Source organism: Natrix helvetica, assembly GCF_964273705.1.
Source record: "Natrix helvetica genome assembly, chromosome: Z".
Lineage (NCBI taxonomy): Eukaryota > Metazoa > Chordata > Lepidosauria > Squamata > Natricidae > Natrix > Natrix helvetica.
In genome coordinates this window covers 66,906,558-66,928,272 of record NC_138554.1, presented here as the reverse complement: position 1 = coordinate 66,928,272, position 21,715 = coordinate 66,906,558, and the positions used below count along the sequence as shown (strand labels likewise).

General features: G+C 39.1%; 1 protein-coding gene across 1 annotated transcript in view; it reads left to right on the top strand.

The window, feature by feature from the left end:
* Positions 1 to 21,715, top strand: part of CNTNAP2 (contactin associated protein 2) — a 1,236,760-nt gene that overhangs the window by 880,250 nt on the left and 334,795 nt on the right. The window contains exons 12-13 of the mRNA XM_081971635.1: positions 1,969 to 2,088; positions 17,343 to 17,543. Of these exons, the coding sequence (XP_081827761.1) occupies positions 1,969 to 2,088; positions 17,343 to 17,543 (321 nt within the window). The remainder of the gene's footprint in view (positions 1 to 1,968; positions 2,089 to 17,342; positions 17,544 to 21,715) is intronic.

Below are 21,715 nucleotides of genomic sequence, written 5' to 3'. Positions count from 1 at the left end.
ACTTTCTCGGTGATTTGGATAGCTGCCTCACTGACCCATCTACCTGTTCAAATTGTAGAGGATGAGATAGGTTTCGAACCTTTATTCCTAACTCCTTAACTGTAGTGAGACTTATGAGGCATCGAGTACTCCCTGAATCAATTACTGCATCATAACACTGACGTCTATGGCCTGTGAGAAAGACTGGCACCCAGAAATATTTTTGGCCTACTCACCATGGGGTCATTCTCATCCTCCTCCTCACTTTCATAGCTTTTCATCTGAGGGCTCAGATCCACGGGAGCCATCACCAGCCACAGTCGGGACCTCAACGCCCACCTGCTGTATGCCCCGGGATCTTTTTGGCATTTTCTTAATGGACTTTTGTATGGTATTAGATGGCCCCGGACACAGCTCAACCGGTTTAGGTCATGAGGCTGGGGTTGATGCGTTACAGTCTGCTGCTCTGTGACTAGGCTTCCCACATTGGAAACACACCACTGGTGGTCTGGCCGGTATGGTCTTCTCTGTTGAACCCGGTGCGGTGGCAGGGGTCCTGCGGGATTACTCACTGTATGGTCTATGAAGTGGTATGGCCTCAAAAACCCCTCGTCTTTTGGTTTTAGTTCTCTCTATTCCACCTCTAATTTCATGGCGGCTTGATACCAGGCCCACAAACGCAGTGATAAGCCCCAATACACACAAGCTTGTTGGATTGACCTATCCAGGCCAGCCTTGAATTGGTGTAGCAAAGGTCTTTCTGGCCAGGCCTGCAGTTTCCCCGACAGCCATCAGAAATCCCGGATATACTCTGCACCAATCGACCCCTCTGGTGTAATGCTATCAGCTCCCCCTTTGCTCTTTGGATGCAGGTTGGATCATTAAAGCAGTCCTGTAAGGCACCCAAAAAGAGACCACAATGTTGCAATTCCGGACTGTGTTCACTGTAGAGGTCTGTTGCCCAATCCGCGGCTTTCCCCTCCAGGACCTCTGCAATGGCCATTACTATTGTCCATTGCGAACTGTATAAATGGCCATACCGGTCCATATGTTCAATAACCTGACCCAGAAAAATGGCCACCTTATCTGGGCTACCGTCAAAGGACCCAAAGGAGGGGGAGTTCCCAGGGTCCGACCATAGCCTAGCTCTGTCCACTCCCAGTCTGCCATCGGATGTGGGCTAGCCACTACAGGTTGTGTCCAGCATTGGCTTTTGTCACCACTCTGACTCTCTTGAAGGTTGAGGTAGATAACTAGGTGGCAACTAGCTGCTAACCCTGAGTGCTTCCACCACTCATCCACAGGTGCCACCGTTGTGTGGTTACAACTTGGAGGCCTGGCTCTGCTGTTGGCCTGGAGCTCCAGTATAAGAGTACCACGCTGGAGGTGGCTATTTGATTAATCAGTTGACCCTACCTCCCACTTGTACTTCTGTTCCACCTCCATCCATATTATGGTACTTTCCTTGTTTATTTTTATTTTTGTATTGTTTTGATATTGTTATGCTTATTTATTATATTTACATTTTTATTTTATTTTTTCATTTTACTGTTATAAGGCATCCAGAGTAACTCTGGCAAGATGGGTGGCAAATAAATTTAACAAGCAAATAAATATATTAATAAATGCATAAGTAAAAAGGGAGCAGACAAATGAATAACTATTGCAGTTATGAAACAAGTATGCAGTTATAAGTACGTGAACACATAGTATTTGCTTTTATCCTGAATCAGATCCTTATCTTCTGATCCCATCAAACCATCTCCATTTAGCAATTGAAGCAATATTTCCTGCTGAGATGCTACTTAATAAAAAGCACCTGATGCCAATTTTCTAGTGCAAACAATGGGTTTTTTACAATGCAATGAGGTTTTTACAGTGCTTGTTTCACAGTTTTCCTTACAGAGTTGTGACTTTTTTCTAAATATGTACTTTTCCTGAATCTCTGATTAGATTACTTACTTGAATTATTGGTTTTGTTTGTTTCAGCTCTTTATGAACTCTCCTGTGAAGCATATAAACATTTGGGCAAAACAACAGGTTCTTACTGGATAGATCCAGATGGCAGTGGTGCACTGGGACCTTTGAAAGTTTACTGCGATATGACAGGTAACTGTACTCTGTAATGGAACATTTTTCTTGTTTCTAACAAGTCAGATCCTTTGTTTTATATTGTAAATGTAATACAGTATATAAAACACTATAGTCACTTTCTTTCTTCATAAAATTATGATGAGAGCAAGAAAAAATGATCATTCTAGGTAATGTTTCCTAAAAAGAAACAAACCAGGCTTTTTTGGTTAGAACAAATGCTATATATTTCATCCTTCAAAACGAAATCAAATCTGTGGCCAACTCCAAACCAAACATCTATAACATCAGAAATTCTTCCTTTGGCTGGATCAAATATTACCATGGATGGGCAAGACTTCAAATCACATTTGTTCTATGTTCTAATCATTATGGGACTCAGATTTTTAGCCAAGTGTTGCAAGCCAAACATGTAAGCAGAGTAGTTCCTTTTTCAGATCAAGCCATCTGAGAAATGATGGTATTTCTCTGCTCAGCAATACAGTAATAGAATAGCAGGTTAGGCATTAGACTAAGTTGCATTATGTCTTAACCATAATCATAAGCAATAATCATGTAATTTTCAAAGGTACTAGGCTTCTTTGTCTTCTGACATGATATCACAGTGCTTGTTACTGTCTTGCATGTGACATGTCTCAGAGGGGTTTTGCTTTAGCTCTGCCAAGTACTCTATATTTATTGATCAGGACGAAAATCTTTTACCTATTGTTTTATTTTGTATCCTTGTTTCATTTAATCAACCAAATATAGAAAGAGAAAATTGTTCTTTTCTGTTAGTCATACTGTCTATAATTGGCATCTAGGGTGGAATTTTAGTGCCCCAATGATAGCATGAGATATACAAGTGAATTTTGTGTCATGGTCTGTTAAGTGAATAGACAGAAGAAATAGAAAAGCCATGGCTGGATTAAAAAAAAAGTGATGGGACTGGGAACAACATCTGACTTCCTGATGGCTTCTCCTTGCAGAAAGCTTGCAGGGAATATTTGAAAGGGCATGGTTGTGGCTGACTGCTGCAGAGAAATGGAGCAGCAGCATGGTAGCATCAAAGTGGCCACATCTTTGCCAGATTTCAATCCCATAAGGATAATGGATCTCAGATTTTGGACACATTCCGTAAATTGGCACATCTGAAGTATATGGATTCAAAAATTGTCACCCTGTGATGCACTATTTGGTTCAATTGACAATTACATATAATTAAACTTACACAACAGTTTTAGTAGTAATAGTATATACATATTTGAATAAAAGAACATTGAAAATTATTGGATTATATTTTAGAGTAAGGCAATAACTTCTAGGTTTCACAAGGATTTTATATGTATTCACCATGAACTAAAATAATGAAATTTTCTCTTTATTCTTTGCTGAAAGGCAAGAGTTGCTTTGAAACAAAACTGTTTGTTTTATGGACTTATTTAGGCCTGAAAGTATTTCACTGTGTAATAAATGCATGTGGAGATTGTATTAGCCATTTACTTTATATTTTGCTGTTATAAAGATTTTCCCCTTCATCTCTGTTTTTCAAAACAGATTGTGCTTTACTGGTTTACGCATCATAATGTTCAAAATTTCTTTGCATGAAAAGATGTACCTGTCACCGTATGGCTAGTAGAAAGTATTCCCTCTAATTGATCCTGCTGAATTATAAGCTGTCTCTTTACTTACTCTTCTTCAAGGCTCTGTTGCCCTTATGAAGTAAACATTTTAAATAATAACTCGTGGACATGTCACATCAAACCTGGTTGCTTCTTGCTAAGAATACAATTTGTCAAATTGACAGCTAGTGGTGCTAAAAATTAAATCATCCAACCTATGAGAAAAATATATTTTAAAGAGGGTTTTCCAATAGGCATTAATGCTTGTATCGCTTTCTCTCTATTTCTCTTTTTAAAATAATCCTTACTTTTACCAAATTATAAACTCAGAATGGATTTATATTAAAAGGAATGGATTATTTACAATATTTATGTTCTTGGTTCATTCACAACTTGTGGGGAAGTTTTTTTTTTAACTGTTTTGTTTTGTTTTTGTAAGCTACCCAGAATCTAGAGGAGTAGGTGGCTATAATAAATTTAAATTACTGATTTTGAAATAGTATGTTACATCCATATATTTGTGAGATTCTTAATGAGAACCATAGTAAAAGGCAAGTATGTTTAAGAGAGGAGATAAAAGGAAGAGTTCGGTCCTCTGTGCATCTCTAATTAGTCTTTAGGGATAAGACTACTTTAATGATTAATTCTCTATATTAATTTATCTAGAGATACAAGCAAGTTTACAGCTCTGCAACTGTTTGTATGAAAAATTCAGGACTCCTTGCCTCCTCTTGTTTTCTCTGCCAGATGCTATTTTGGAAAGGAATTAGTCAGCAACAAAATGAGTTGCAAGAGCCATTCATCTTGCAATAGACATGTGTGTGTGTGTGTGTGCACGCATGCGCGCGCACACACACACACACACACACATACATACATATATACCTGAATACACTGTACTGCTGATGCAAAACTTTTGATGCAGCTGAAAATATCTCCTTAACTACTATATAATGCTACTCAGTTCCTGCATCCTTAATTTTTTAAGCCTGAAAAACTCTGACAGTTTGTAGATCCCAGTATCCCCCAGTCTCTATTGTGCTTTTAAAAATTGAGCACAAAAACATAATACAAATATTCTGTTTTCCCCACAATGCTATTTTGTTTGCATTGTTCCTCAGTTTGTTTTCTATATTAGAAAAATGACCCACTAAAGTTTACATTGTACTTTACACAACTGTAGTATAATTTTAAAATACCATTGTTATAAAAAATATATGTTATACTGCAATTTTCCTCAAACTAATTGATTTTTTATTAGGAATATATTCCCTTATTTGGTTAATCCTGTGGATTTATTTCACAGTATCCTTGTTGATAGATAAACTGGCTGATAAGGTGCTGGCTTTGTTTTATCTGCATGTTGATTACTTCCTGTGTTAATTGCTGTATAATAGGATAGCTTCCTGCAAAGGCATTGTTCTTTTTCTAGGGTTGTCAAATTGCAGTTGGCTCAGTTATTAGGTTGCTAAGAAAATGGCTTTAGTTTATGTAAGCATTGGCTTTGTGTTCTGTGATGGGAAATGGTTGTCTTATATTGACGTGATGTGCTAATGTTTGACCTTGGGTCAAATCTTTTTATGATTCCTAAATGGGGTATAAGTCTATCTGTGCTGGGTACTGCTACTGTAGGTGGAAATGCCATGCTCCTAAGAATTCTACCGCATTTTTATCTGACATGTTCTAGAATTTCAAGTGCAAGAGAAAATAAGAAGTGCAGCACGCCACACATATGCAAAGCAGATAAAGCAGAAGTGTACATTATACCTGGCAACCAATAATTCTCACTTCTTCAAAACTCTTTCTCTAGTGAGAAATAGTTATTTAGTGGGATAATGAAATGTTTGCATTTGAAAAATCAAGACTGAAGAATTACAGTATTGCAACTAAATACTTACCCTTCATGATGTACATGTGTCTATGACACACACATTGCATTTTTGCTCCAAGAAACCAACATGTGTTCCAACTTAATTATTAAACAATCTAACATCCTTGTTAACTTTGTTCTGTCTTTATGGTGATATGTGCTTTATTTCTGTCACAATTAAATCAGATTAAATCAGGTATAAACTTGTAGCCCTGCAGCTATCAAAATCATACCAGTATATGTTCACACCAGTGGTGGGTTCTGGTTCCCGTTGCAACTGGTACAGTGTAATGGGGCCTGGTGTCCACCACTCCGCAATAGCTCTGCGACGCTCCAGCTGCTCGGCCGAGCATCGCGCAGGCGCCATACGCTCCATACCCATGCGGGTAAGCCCCGAAGAGCTCAAATACAGGTTAGGACAGCAGGCAGGCAAGTGGGCCCTCTGCAGCACCGTACCAGAATGGTGCCTGGTGCTCCCAGCAGGCACCAGCATGCCCGTACTGGGGTGTATTGGTTGTAACCCACCACTGGTTCACACTTTGCCACTTAAAATATCTAAAGTCACATAAAATATGCTGTATCCTTGGCCCTTTTTGGAGAGCAGCCTCAATTTGATGCAATCATTGAGTCAATCAAAATAGCTCATTCATAGATTGAATACTAGATTGAAACTCAGGAAACTGTACCTTGGACATAATCGTAGGATGTGTCCCATAAGCACCCAGAAGTGTCTGTGATAGTTTGCTAAATAAAAAGACAAGATGAGTACAAAATATTTTGCAATTGATCTGTAATCAAAGTCAGAACATCTCACTAATATAGGAAGTGATCAGTGTAAAGGAATATTGTAAAAATAAGATGAAATGTGGGCTTTTTTAGAACAAAAAGGCTGCTTCCGGTTTTTCAGGTGTATGTACTTGGTTGTTTTGTATTTTTATGTCTATTTAACACAATATAATATAATTATATTAATTTTAATATTAATTTTAATTTTATAGGTATTACTTCTTAAAATATTAATCATAAAAATTATATAGAATAATTGTGGGTATTATATTTGGGAAGTAATATCTGGAAATAAACCAGAGACCTATTGGGTACTAGAAAAAAATAGCTTTCGATTCTAAAAATGTGGCATCTTGTCCACATATATGGGTTGCTTTAAGATCCATTTAAATAAATAGATAATAGGGAAATTATACTTTTCCCTGTAGCTTTTTAGAGTGACCCACTTCTCACTAAGAACCTATATTGGAACCAGAAATATATATGTAGCACAATTTTTATAACTCTGTTATAGTTTTGGGCTGGTTTCTGACTATAATAAAGATTGAAATTGAAACTAACTCTGTTATAGGAAATTGACAAGTCTCTCATTTTCTCACTTATCCCCACCCTCTACCAAAGATGTAATTTTAAGGTTATTATCTTCTAGATTTATGCAGCTTCAAGTCTATGCATAGCTGCCAGGAAGATTTCCGTTCAAGAAATAAAGATAATTCTGGAGAGAGCCAGATGTCGTGACGACACAACGTGCGGTCTCGAAAGTCCAAGACCGCCATTGATTCTTTTACCTGCTGCACGGTCCATATGGACCTAAACCGTCCTGAAGAGACGGTGACAGGGAGACAAATCCTTGCTTGTCTCAGGGACACCACAAAGTCCCTGATCGACCCAAGGGAAGTTCTCCAAGCTGGCGGTAAATAGACAGCCCCCAGGTTGACAAAGTTGGAGGTGGCTTCAGAGGAAGGCAGTGAAAGTGAGTCCTGCTGGTGAGATGTTTTCTTTGAGAATGATTGCCCAAAGAAATTTTCTTTAAAGATAAATTAATCCTTTAAGCAAAAGAATAAAGCGGTGAAATTTATCTTTATTGGATTGAAAGTTTTTTTTCTCTTTTTCTATGTAACAACGTTTTGTGGATTGAAGTGATTGGAATGCTTCCCATTTCTTCTCTTAAGTGAATGAATTGATTTTTTTTCTCCTATTCTTTGCTACTTTACTTTTTGGTTGATTTAAAACTTTTTTTACTTTAATAATCCTTCCTCTTACTGTATATTAAATTTTATTAAAGACACTTAGAGATTTTTGTTTTCCTTAAATCTAATACGAATAAGAGAAAGTTGAATCTGCCATTCAGAAGCCAGAACTTGGGTTTTTTTGAAACAATGTATCCTTTGCTCTATTTCAGGGGTGGCGAACAAGTTCGACAAAAAGAGCCAAAATTTTAAACTGTGAGAGCCAGAGAGCCACACCACGCAGTGACCTGCCAAAACAGACAAACACTCACACAAAAGCATATAATTTTAACAATAATATATTAAACACATAATATAACATGCTCAGTCAGGTGTTTTTTGTTATAAATTTTTATAAACCCATTAGAGCTGCTGTATAACTTTTAAATCCATAAATAAGTGGAATCTCTGTCCACTTAACAACCTACAAGATTACTTGATGACCACAACCAGGAATGCCACACTTGCAGTCATTAAACAAAGCAGTCACATATCTCGCTTAATGACTGCTTTGCTCAGTGATGAGATTGTGATTGTAAATCGAGTACAACCTATACATGGGTAAAGCCTGGTCCTAATATTATCTTCCTTTAACCTAATATATGTATTATAATATATATATGAGTTTGGATTATCTTTGATATCTATTACAATTACAGGCTGTGAGAAAAACACTCGTAGAATTTTGGGAAATATACTAACCATGGAAATTCAATTAAATGTTTTCTCCTATTTAAAACTCTGCTGCTCCTGAACCCAGAGCTTCAATATGCAACCATTATTATTAATTTGAGCAATCATTGCATAGACCCAAGGATAGCCATATTTATTTCCATTCCAGAGTAGAGCTTAAGTCCACTTTCCAAATATCTCAAAGAAAAGTTCTCCACATCATTAGAACCTCACCGGAATCCTGCAGCAACTGTGCTAGACTTTGAAGCATTATTTTTTGGGCGCAGCAGAGGGCGCTGTTGAGCTAAACCCGGAAGTACGGTCGACGCGAGGACGCTCTGAGCTGGTGGAGCGGAGGCAAGCGTCGTCGTGTCGACCGTACTTCCGGGTTTAGCGCGCGATCCGAGCCACAGTATACTAAATAATGGTAAGAGGCAAAGAGCCTCATTTATTTTGGCCGCGAGCCGCATGCGGCTCGCGAGCCGCGTGTTCGCCACCCCTGCTCTATTTTCTTGGATTCTGTTGACATTGTAACTAGAGGGTTTGCAGCTTATCTGTAGAGACTGATAATGACTCAAGGACACAGACTGTTTCCTTGCAGGTGTCTTTGTGGAATATTTTTGACAAGGGAAGGGAAAGAAAAGAAATGATAGAACCCTCACTTTTTTGAAAAAATTAAAAAAAAATCTTATGTTTAAGCAAATCTAAAACAAAAATATTTTTATACATAAAAGAGACATTGAAGGCGAGAGTGGCGGTGGATTTTAAACTTTTTCTTCTCTTCGGGGAAATGTGTATTTATATACAGATGAAGAAACCCTAAGTTACCAGGATTTTTTGGATGGAATTTTAAATATATTGGAAGGATTTGAGAGATTTAATAAGAAATTGGATAGACTGTTGTTTGGCACAATAAAAGATGAAGGGACTGGAGCCTCAAAAATTAAAGAAGAGAGTGAAGACATAGAAGATAAAGATAAGATAACAGATGAATCTAATAATGGAGCACCTATGAGTGAAAGTGGAAAGAAGGGAACATGGAAAAATGAACCTGATTATTATTATATACTTGATGATCTGGAGCTCTACTCCTCCTGTCAAGGTATGGATTTGATGATGGAATTAAGAAGAGAAACAGTTAAAAAACACTGGACTGCGCAGAGATGGACAAATTAACCCTAAAATTAAAAGATAATCGGAATATTATGAAATCTGGAATAATTGGTATGAATGGTTAGAAAACAAGAAAAATAATTAAGCCAAAAACAATATATATAAATATGTATAAAACTGTGAATAAAAGTATGTAAATATAGAAGCGGAATATTATAAACAGGTATAGATAAGATGATATAACAAGGTACAAATGTTAACATAATGACTGTAATATATGGTGAAAAGAGAAAAACATGTATAGATAAGACGATATGACAATGTACAAAATGTTGACATAACGACTGTAACATATGTTGAAAAGAGAAAAACAATAAAAATTACTAGGCAAAAAAAAAAAGAAGAGAAACAGTTTTAGAAAGAAATCTGATAATGAAAGATATGTTAATTTTAATACCAATTTAAGAGCAACGAGACTGTATGAGAGATCTTTCAAGCAAAAAGGTGCGGAGAGAAGTTTTAAAAACTTTATAAAAAAGTTCATAAGAGAATTGATGCAACGACTGACTAAAGACATAAGATTGTTTTCTTACTGGAAAGACACAGGTTGATAATGGAGATTGATAATCCAAAATTTAGCTAACCTTTGGTGATTAATAAGTAGGATTTTGTAGACATTTTTAGAATGTTTTCTTTAAAATGTTTATTCGTTAATTAATAACTCATTATGATAATAATAATGAAATAATAATCTTAATTAGTAAAAACAACTTGGATATAAATTATAAATCGAGACCTGGGAAAAAGATTTATCAATTTTACTTGTACATTTTTGCTTAGATTTTGTTATAAAGATGTAATTTTTCTTGGGTACTTATAAACTTTACTAACAAACTTTTTTTTAGATTTTATTATAAAGATGTAATTTTTCTTGGGTTGGAGGAGAGGAGATGTGATATAAATGGTTAAAAAATTCTTTTTTCTTCAGATAACTACAATAATAATAAGGAAATATTAATGGATAATGTTTAATGATATTTATGCTACAAAAGGGTAATTATTGGAGGTTAATAGGAATAGCTAAAGAATGCCAGTAGGTGGTTGTGTCTTTAAATACAAATGATTCCAGTAGGTTTAAATAATTATAGCTAAATGAGAATGATGGTACATTGATGGCAAAATACATAAAAAATTTCTATTTAAAATATAAATCAAAAATATGAAGGATGTATAAAGAATGATTGTGGTAGTAATGCACGAACTTTATTTGTAACCAATCGACATACTTTCTACAAGATGTAATGAAGAATTATTCTTTTTTGTGTGTTTTTGTTTAATTAAAATAATAAAAAAATGTTTCCAAAAAAAAGAAAAGAAATAAAGATAATTCTCCCCATAAAAGTGGTTAAGAGTGATTCAATAAATCAGGCAGGAACAGACAGGCAGAAGAAGTTGCTATTTTGTATCCCTGCTTGCTGAACCACTGAAATATTTAACAACGAAGTTGGGTTCTGCAATTTCAAAGGCTGTGAAATATGTGAAGAAAAATAAAATAAAATGTGGAAATAATAGTAGTTGTATCAGAATATTAACAACTGCTCAGAACAATTTCCAAGAGAGTGATTCCAAAGAGAAGTGGTCAACTTCCTTTTATTGGACAAGCTCACTAGAGCCTAAACCTTTATCTGCCTGGGTTGTTTCATTACAGATTCTTCCAGTAATAGTCAATGGTGACACAACAGTGTGCATGACTGGAAAATCAAACTCCTGCCTCTTTTTATATGCATGTAATCAGAGGTGGGTTCCTACCTGTTAGGACCATTTTCGGTAAACAGGTAGTAACTTGGCCTGCCACACCCCTGAATTGGTTCTCTCGGCAGCGCCATATTTGCCACTATCTTGTTTTTTGCTTCTGTGCATATGCATTGTGTGCATCAAGCGCGCACATGCAGCACATCCCTAATTAAACCGGCAGTAGCAGCAGCCAGAACCCACCCCTGCATGTAATCTGTGTGAAGATTAAAAAGGAATAAGGGTTCAGTCATAAAATTGCAACCCACCATTTTAACATTGTTGATCATCAATGCAGATTTCCCTGGATTCCTCCACTGGCCAGAAATTATAATTTTAAATTTCCCCTTCCAAATTTATTAGGCTATGCATTGGTATCAGTTTCTTTGTTGTCCAGAAATTTTCTTTTAAAAAAAACAAAAACTAGTAATTATGTATACAAAACCAACACTAATCTTGAGGTCTTAAAAAAAGTGTCCAACTATGATCAGATTCACTACTTAAATACTCTAAAGTATCTTACAGGATAGCAGCAGCAAATGAGGAGCAGGTTTAATTTGATACCAACATTGCTGAAAAAGATTTGCTAGCAAATTCTGGCTCTCACTTGACAATTTGCTGAATAAATCAAGTCCAGTGTAAAGCATGGTGTTTTGTTTTTTTTTGCATAATACATAAGCAAAAGTACTACTTATTGTAATTAAATTCAGTTCATTGGTTTTTGCCTGCTTATCATCTAAAAGACCAATCACTGAATCAGTCTTGGGAACTGTTGCTCTTCAGCTGTTACTTTACAGAAAACACAAGTATGTAATTGCTAGCATTCTGCCTGAGATACTATTTCTCTGTTGATTTATTTCTCTATGAAGGCACAGTTCTGCCTCTATGCAAGAAACCCACTCCCATTCCAATAGCTCTGGGGGGGATGCCTCAGTGAGTCACATCCCTACCACACTAGTTAACAATACAGAAGAATGTAGATCCCACATCTATTTGTTGACAATGTGTTTATTGAAAGTGGGATTTCAGAGACATTGACACCTCACAACTGATTGACCATATTAGGATTTAAGGATGTATTTTTTTCTTCTCTATGTATGTTATTCCTGCTCTTCATCCATTGGATTGCTAATATTGGAGTCATAATTCTGCATTTGTTCCCAGCATACACATTATATACTGGCTCCTCTCCTTGTAAAGTGCAATTGTGTATAATTGGATGCTAGTCTTTGCCTATTTCTATATTTTTTTCAGCAAATCTTCTTTCCATTAGAGTTATAAAACCTGCTTTGCTACCTTTGCTCAGGATAGATGTTCACTGTCTGGAAAGTCAGATACATAAACAAATTGGCTTTCTACTGGTACTGCACTTGGAGATTTTGTTCTGATGCTGTTTTGTTCAGCACTTCTGATTCTTCAGTACCTTTGACCTGCTTCCAGAAGTTTGCCCAATGCCTGTCCAATCTTTTTCTTCCCAAGATGGACCAATCCCTGGGTTACTCCTTTGCCATTTTAAGTCACCCTGAGTTCTGTTCCTTCCAGCTCAGAAATGTTCTTTTTTTTTCAGAGGATTACTTCTGTAATAAATGTAAGGGTTAAGAGTGTCCCCATTCTTTAATCAACATGTTTTACAAATATAACATAAATATGTTTCTACACTGAGAGTAATAATAATTGGAGTGCCAAGATAGTTCTCAATAATTTTGCATACATCTTCAGCTTTACCTCTCCCACCCCCCACTCTCACACACACTATGCTTTCCATTAATTGAGGTGGAAGTTAATAGAAGATAGATCAAAAGTGTAATATACATGAACTTCTACTTGCTTAATATCCTCAACTACTGTATGGCACATCTGTTTTGCTAGGTGAATCCAGCACTCATATAAAATGCCATATGCCCTCATTAGAGACTTGTTACAGACCAGACAGAAGCGGTTTACATGCAATCTTGCCTTTGTTTCTTATTAACTTTTGGAAGTTTATCAGAGAAGAGCATCCGGAAATGTATTTTTAAAATGATTTGCAAAAGGCACCATCCCTTGTCTATAATGGAACCTGACTCATATCTTTTAAGTTGTTTTAACATGATGTGTCATCTTGATAGCAATTTTATTTTAAGTAATTTTGACAGAACCATTTGAAAAAAGATTTGTCTTTTTGATCAAGTACAATTTATATAGTGGACAATTTGGAATTTAAGAAATGTCTTGGCTGGAAGATTTACAAATTAGATTTGCCATAGTGAAGAAATGACTTATGGGATGAAGAATTTTATAAAACATAATTAAGAGAAAGTGAAAATATAATGCCATTGTTTATTTCACCAGCCCCGGGCCCGGGGAAGGGGCGGTGGGGTAGCAGTGATTATCCGGGAGGACTTAGAGCCGAGGGAGTCCACTGTGCCACAGACGTCCGGATGTGAATCCCTTGTTGTGAAATGGGGCCCTGGGAGGCAGTTGGGCCTGCTGATAGTATACCTGGCTCCCCGCCATACATCAGCGACCCTGCCTGAGCTCCTTGAGCTGATCGCATCGGTGGCGGTTGAGACCCCCAAACTTCTAGTGATGGGGGATTTTAACCTGCCATCGGTGGGAGAAGCATCAGAGGGGGTTCGGGAGTTCATGGCTTCCATGATAGCCATGGACCTGACTCAAATGATTCAGGGCCCGACACACGAGGGAGGTCACACCTTGGACCTTGTTTTTGTCTCTAGCCAGTGGTTGAGTGATCTGGGAGGAGTGAATTTAACCATCACTCCTCTGTCATGGTCAGATCACTCACTCCTCCGACTTGACTTCCCTGGTGCTACCCCTCGCTGCGGGGAGGCGGAACCGGAAAACACTAGATGGTTCCGCCCCAGGCGCCTGATGGAACCAGATAGGTTCCAGACGGAGCTTGGGCCACCTCCTGCAGCCCTGACCCGCCCTCGGGTAGAGGACCTGGTGGCCGCGTGGAATAATGCGACTATCGGGGCCTTGAACCGGGTGGCGCCTTTGCGGCCTCTCCGGCGGCAACGATCCACCCTGGCTCCTTGGTTTACCGAGGAGCTAAGGGTGATGAAGCGCCGCAAGAGATGCCTAGAGAGTCGTTGGAGATCCTCCCGATCCGAATTTGACCGAGCACAGGTACGAGCCCATTTAAGGACGTACCTAGTGGCATTGAGAACGGCCAAATGCCAATATTGTGCCGCTCTCATTGCATCCGCAGAGAACCACCCTGCCGCCCTGTTTCGGGTGTCCCGCTCCCTTCTGTTTCAGAGGCCGCGGGAGGCCCCTTTACAGGGTAGGGCAGAGGAATTTGGGAAATATCTGCAGGATAAAGTCGCTCAAATCCGGAAGGATTGGGTCCCCTTCAGTGGCCCAGTCAAGACGCCAATGGCGAGTCTTGAGAAACCTTTTTGGGAGGAGTTTGACTTGGTTGTCATCGAGGATTTGGACAGATTGCGTGGACGACTGCGACCTACCACATGTTTACTGGACCCGTGTCCCTCCTGGCTTGTACTGGCATCCTGGGAGGTTACACGCGACTGGCTCCTGGGCCTAGTGAACGCTTCGTTGGGTGAGGGGTCTCTTCCGGCCGCCTTGAAAGAGGCGGTGGTGAGACCCTTGCTCAAGAGGCCTTCCCTGGACCCTACGGAGCTGGCCAATTATCGTCCTGTCTCCAACCTTCCCTTTTTGGCGAAGGTTGTAGAGAGTGTGGTGGCTTCTCAGTTCCCACGACATCTGGAGGAGAATGATTATCTAGACCCGCGCCAGTCCGGCTTTCGCCCCGGGCACAGTACAGAGACGGCCTTGGTCGCGTTGGTGGATGATCTCTGGAGGGCCAGAGATAGGGGTTGTTCCTCTATCCTGGTCCTATTAGACCTCTCGGCGGCTTTTGATACCATCGACCATGGTATCCTGTTGCACCGACTGGAGGGGTTGGGGGTCCGGGGCACCGCTTTGCGGTGGTTCGGCTCCTACCTCTCTGGCCGGACGCAACGTGTGTTGGCAGGGGAGCAGAGGTCGACCCTAAGCCCCCTTACTTGTGGGGTGCCACAGGGGTCGGTCCTCTCGCCACTCCTGTTCAACACATACATGAAGCCGCTGGGTGAGATCATCCGTGGTTTCGGGGTGGGATATCATCTATACGCTGATGATACTCAGCTGTACATTTCCACCCCGAACCACCCCAACGAGGCCGTCGAAGTGATGTCCCGGTGTGTGGAAGCCGTACGGGTCTGGATGGATGACAACCGACTCAAGCTCAACCCTTCCAAGACGGAGTGGCTGTGGGTTCCGGCCCCCCGGTTCAACCAGTTAATTCCATCTCTGGCCATTGGGGGCATTCAACTCGCCCCCGTGGAGCGGGCGCGCAATTTGGGTGTCCTCCTGGATGCCAGGCTGTCCATGGATGACCATGTGACAGCCGTGGCCAGGGGGGCGTTCCACCAGGTTCGCCTGGTGCGCCAATTGCGCCCCCTATTGGACCGGGACGCCCGACGCACAGTCACCCATGCGCTGGTGACGTCTCGCCTGGACTACTGTAACGCTCTCTACATGGGGCTTCCCTTGAAATGCACTCGGAGACTGCAGTTGGTCCAGAATGCGGCCGCGCGGGTGATTATGGGGAGTACTAAGTACTCCCATGTGACACCTCTCCTGCGCGAGCTGCACTGGCTTCCTGTGGTCTATCGGGTGCGTTTCAAGGTCTTGATTACGATCTTTAAAGCGCTCCATGGCTCAGGACCTAGTTACCTGCGGGATCGTATTCTGCCCCATACATCCCTACGACCCATCCGCTCGCACAGAGAGGGACTTCTCCAGGTGCCGTCCACCAGACAGTGCCATGGGGCGGTGCCTAGGAGCAGAGCCTTCTCTGTGGCGGGCCCAGCCCTGTGGAATGACCTCCCCCCGGATATTAGGACCACTACTGACCTCCGCTCCTTCCGTATAAAGCTCAAGACCCACCTATTCCAAATAGCGGCCTGGCTCAATCATAACTTCATAACGCTCCTGATGGGTTTTTTAATTCAGTAATTTTATTTAATGGGATTTTAAATTGTGTTTTTTAATTGTCTTTCACTTATGAGTCTACCTCCTCCATGCACATGTATATGTCTTTGTTCTTTATGTATATATGTTTGTCTTTATCTGTATTTTATCTGTTTTGATTGTACGCCGCCCCGAGTCCTTCGGGAGAGGGTTGCGGCTAATCAAATAAAATTATTATTATTATTATTATTATTATTATTATTATTATTATTATTATTATTATTATTATTATTATTATTATTATTATTATTATTATATTTCTTATGATAAGAGTGGAAAACCATTTTTTATTTCTATTTTTTATTTCTTTTTTGTTTTCTTGTACTTTTTATTTTCTCTTTTTATTTTTATTATCTGTTTTCTTTTGTTATTGTAATTAATACTTTTAATTTTTTTTAAAATAATATCTTGGCTGAAAATTAGGAAACAGTCATTTTTAGGTTAAGAGCTTAGAAGCTTTCACTGAATGACAATAGCAATAATGGTTTGCTGCTTTTTTTTCTTTTTACAAAAAAAAGTGAAATACAGGTAATCTTTGACTTACAATCACAATTAAGACCAGAATTTATATTGCTATGTGAGTGATTTATTAAGTGAGTTTTGTCCCATTTACAACAAGAGAGTTCACTGTCTGAGGAAAAGATATCAAAAAAACATATTGCACATGTCAATCAGTCCAATAGTTGAATTTTACTTTGATTCTGTAATGGGGCAACATCTTTAATCTGAGTAAAGTAGACTCGCTTTGGGTTGCAGGAAATGCCAAATTAAATAAACCTCTGTTTATTATTCCCTTCCTTTCTACAGGCAGCTCTCCCTTTTGATCTAATGGGGGATCCAGTCCTGCATATATGTTGTTGTATGATATTTAATTGAATCTCTATGTTTTATGGAAGAAAGTTGGAGATATAGATTTAGATCCAATAAATGATGTTTGAAGGAAAACACATATTCAATTTTTCATGCTTGCTTTTTGGCTTTTTCTTTTTTAATAGAAATTAGAAATAGAAAGATGCCTTTCCTCAGGTTTGATTACCAAGTTATTAATGATGGCAGTGTTAATGAAAAGTTGTTCAAATAAAGTTAGTAGGATTAATTTCAACAGGTGTCTCTGAATAAGGGATAGCAAGAACTTCAATTGTTGAATATGTTCTTATCCATTTTTTTATGCAGAGGACAAAGTATGGACTACTGTGAATCATGACTTACAAGAGCGTTTTCCAGTGGTAAGCAACAGACCAGAGAAGCATGCTGTGCTACAGCTTAATTACAGTGCCACCATGGATCAAATCTCAGCCATCACTGGTAGTGCCGAGTATTGTGAACAGTTCATCTCCTATGTCTGTAAACTGTCAAGACTGCTGAACACCCCAGGTAGGCTAAAAGTAGAAAGCTATTGCTGCCCTTACACAATTTTTCTTACTTGGCCATGAGATCACTCCAGGGGTAAGCTAAAGATGAAATGTTATTGCTACTGTTAGGAAAAACTGTTCACTTTTGCAAAAAGTTTAAATCATATCCAAAATAAGCTTTGAAGTCAGATCTATTTATATACCATATTTCTTATTTTGTTTTGCCCCATGAAATATGGCCTTGGGCTTATTATAGGGGAGGGCTTATTATTTTCTGGGGCAGGTGACAAGCGAGGCATGCCTTTTACCTTTCCAGCTCCATCGCGTTCCTCGCTATTGTGTTCAGGGAAGCGGCTGGTACAAAAAAGCCCCTTCTCGTGAGTTCAATCAAACTTCTTGAAATCGTGAGAAGGGTTTTTTTTTACCAGGGACTTTCCTGAACACAATGGCGAGGAACGCGATGGAGCTGGGAAGGTAAGAGGCGTGCCTCGCGGCCCAACACCACCCACCTCGCCCCAATGGTAAAGGCAGCCTGCCTGGTTTCCTTCCCCGCTGACCATTTAGCAAGGGGTGGCAGGTGGAGGAGAGAAGTGAGGCATGCCTCTTACCTTTCCAGGTACATTGCATTCCTCGCCCTTTCACCCATTGAATCCCCTTGTAAAAAAAAAAACCTCATGAGTTCAACTTGCGAGGCTTTTTTTACAAGGGGATTCAATGGGCGAAAGGGCGAGGAACGCAGTGGAGCTGTCAGTCTCTAGTAGCATTAGGACACATGTCTCGCTTCTCCCCCCCCACCTGCCACCCCTCGCTAAAGGGACATTGGGGAAGGGAACCAGGCAGGCTGCTTTATCATTGGGGCGAGGTGGACAGTATTGGGCCGCAAGGTGCGCCTCTTACCATTCTAGGCCCATTGCATTCCTCGCCCTTTTGCCCATTGAATCCCCTTGTAAAAAAAAACCACGCAAGTTGAACATGAGGGTTTCTTTACAAGGGGATTCAATGGGTGAAAGGGTGAGGAACGCAACGGACCTGGAAAGATAAGAGGCACGCCTCGCTTCTCACCCCCACCTGCCACCCCTCACTAAAGGGACAGCGGGGAAGGGAACCAGGCAGGCTGCCTTTACCATTGGGGTGGGCAGGGGTGTATTTTTGTGCGAGAAGGAATAGGCAGAAGGGGGTGATTGCATTGCTGGCCTGCCGCTGTATTTGCAGCGGGCTCTTTTTGTGCAGGAGGGAAGGGCGGGGGTGGTGGAAGCACTTTGCTTCACCTGCCGCTGTTTTTGTGGTGAGTCCTCTTTTTGCCCCGCAAGCTGTACTGGTAGGTGGTACAGTGGTAATGGCGGGGACTGGTTGCACATGTGCTTAAATAGTTGGGGGTGGGCTTATTTTCAGGGGAGGACTTATCATGGTGCATGCTCTGAAAAGCCTGATTGGGCTTATTAGCAGGGCATGTCTTATTTTCAGGGAAACACAGTAGTTGCATGAAATAAGTCGATTTATGATGGAGGATATTTGAATATAAAACTGAACATGAAAAAATCTGAACAGAAAAAGTAGGCATTCTAATTACACCAGTAATTGCTGTCGTCATTCCTTCTGTATAAAAATGGTTAGTGTTTGTTTAGTCACTTAGTCAAGGTATGCAAAAATGTAAACATTACATGGGTTGAGACAAAGACGTAATGTCCATATTCTGAAGAGCAGTATTCATGATAAACACTGAGAATAAGAAAACATGTCTGAAATTTTCAGCCTTTTCACCATGGTGAAGAATTATGTCATCTTTTTTGTCAAGGGTGGATAATTTGTGCTTTGGGAACCATTCCAAAAATTGTTGGAAAATGTATAATCATCAGCACACCCTTGAAAGCCAGATCTCCCTTAACCTGGAAAAAGTTGAACACCTATGTGCTGTACTGAGGGGAGAAAGGGGCTGTCTTTAATTATTAAATTTTGTGTGCAAAACCAGCATACTTCCATTTTCAGAATACCACATTGCAATATATTGTCTATCTTTCCTCTCTCATCTTAAAATGGTTCTAATACCCACTCTCGCATCAGACCAAGCACAGAACTGTCACCTAAACAAATGCAGAAAACATTTAAATCAATCTACAGGATATACAGATTTGTGAAATTTACGTATCAAAAACAGATGAGTTAATTTTGCTCATAAATAAACATTTAGCGTAAACTTTAAAATAGTGTTAGTTTCAATTTCATAATCCCAGCGGAGAGCTTTTAAAGAATGTCTTCTTGTTTTACTAAGAAAACATTGATTACATGTTTTACTTCCTTTTTTGTGGTAAACCATTTCAGGACTGAAAATGTTCAATAAAAATTAGATATATTATTGTATTTTTCTTCTGTCTCTTTCACATCCAGAAAGAGTAGAAAGGAAAATATCTTACAATAGATCCTTTTAATACATTTTAATATACATTATGGAAGGGCAAAATGTGCATTGTACTATATGGAATAGACTTCATTCATCAGTGAGAGTGAGTACAAAAGCAGAAGCTAATTATTTGTCTTTCATTCAATGTTCATTCTTGTCCTAAACCCCTTTTTGTTTTTTGTTTGAGAATTCTGTCCTATTGCATATAATGGCATTTCTTCCTGTCTCAGATTACAAGTGTTTGTATAACTTCTTTTCCTTGGGGATTTCACAAATAAATCACAATAGGCCAACAGAAAAAGATTGGTTAAAATTGGGATTGTTTATTATTTTGTGAGCTGAATAGTATTTGTGATATTATCAAAATAATTGTTTCTGCTCAAAAAGTAGCTGACAATTCAGATGTTTGTCTTTTGATTGGTGTCACATGTAGACATATTACTGTAGTAATATATGTATAGAACCACAGAAAATATCAGAACTGTTGATATCAGCCAATCAGTCACACCAAAGTTTTTAACTCTTGTCTTTGATTGCAGCAAATCTAATTCTAGGGCCCAAATTACCAAAGGGAGCAAATTAAACAATTTAAAATTGTTACTATTAGAAGATCATTATGTTTACAAAGAAGCCCATAGAAGCAACATTCATCTATTTTTTCCTCACTTTCAGTTAGTATAGCAGGAAGGAGGAAGAGAGAAAAATAAAATACAGTTATACTTTCTTAATGAAAATAATGTAGTGTACTGAAAACCCATCCATCTTTTTCTTTTGTTCAGCTTGCAAAACTGACAAAGGGGGAAGGCAGACTGCCTGAAAATAGCTATGAGGAAAGAATGCTAAAACTCTAGATGCGTGACATATTGCCACTAGTTCATTTTTATGATTGTTCATATCTGTGGAATGGCAGGCACCTTTTCATTCCACATTTAATAAAACTTATTTTTACAAAAGTGGGAACAACACTTCAGCCTAATATTTATGGATAGGAATGTTTAGTGGACAATTGTTACTAATGGAATGTAGGGATATTTCTCGATTGTTTGTTGTATTCTTCTTTCTCCAGTGTTTGAAAACATGTTTCCTTTTGTATATACTATTTAAAGATAACATTTGATATATCAACTGTTTTGGAAGGAATATCCTTCTGGTTCAGTTCCAAGCCGGGCAAAATATACTGGAGACATGGAGTTTGATTGGAAAGATGGTTTAATGATGAAGCATGACCACATGGAGTTGAGCCTGAGGGGTATTTATGCTTCTCTTGGGCTTTGCACTTGAATTTTCTGTTCCTCTACAAGAACATGTATTCTATTAGCTGTTGTCAGACCCTCACAAGACCTTATACAAATTCTAGGAGTTTGTCCGAGCTAAATTTGGTTGAAATTTGAACTGCTGGGGGTGGTGCAACTGAGATGATGCAGTGAAGGGGCTTTGGGCAATTCCTATTGTGGCTGAGAGCTAATCCTACCTAAGGTATTTGCTTATGAATAGAACTAGCTATCGCTTTATCTTTTGACATCTGCTGAGGGCTATTAAGAAAGGTGGGGGCTGCTTTCCAAGAGCATGTTTCTTCATTTCTCATCCAGAGAAATATAACATTCTGCCTTTTTAATATTTCTCAAAATATTTCACTCTTCTTGGAGAGGGGTGGTTGTTATTTTCTACAACTGCATAACAAAATATGTTTGATAAATAAGGACTGACCACTTGGCTCTGTCGTTGGGGCAACAACTGATCCCCAAGAAAGTCATTGTTTTTTTTTTTTGTGAACTCAATGGCAAAATCAAAAGAGC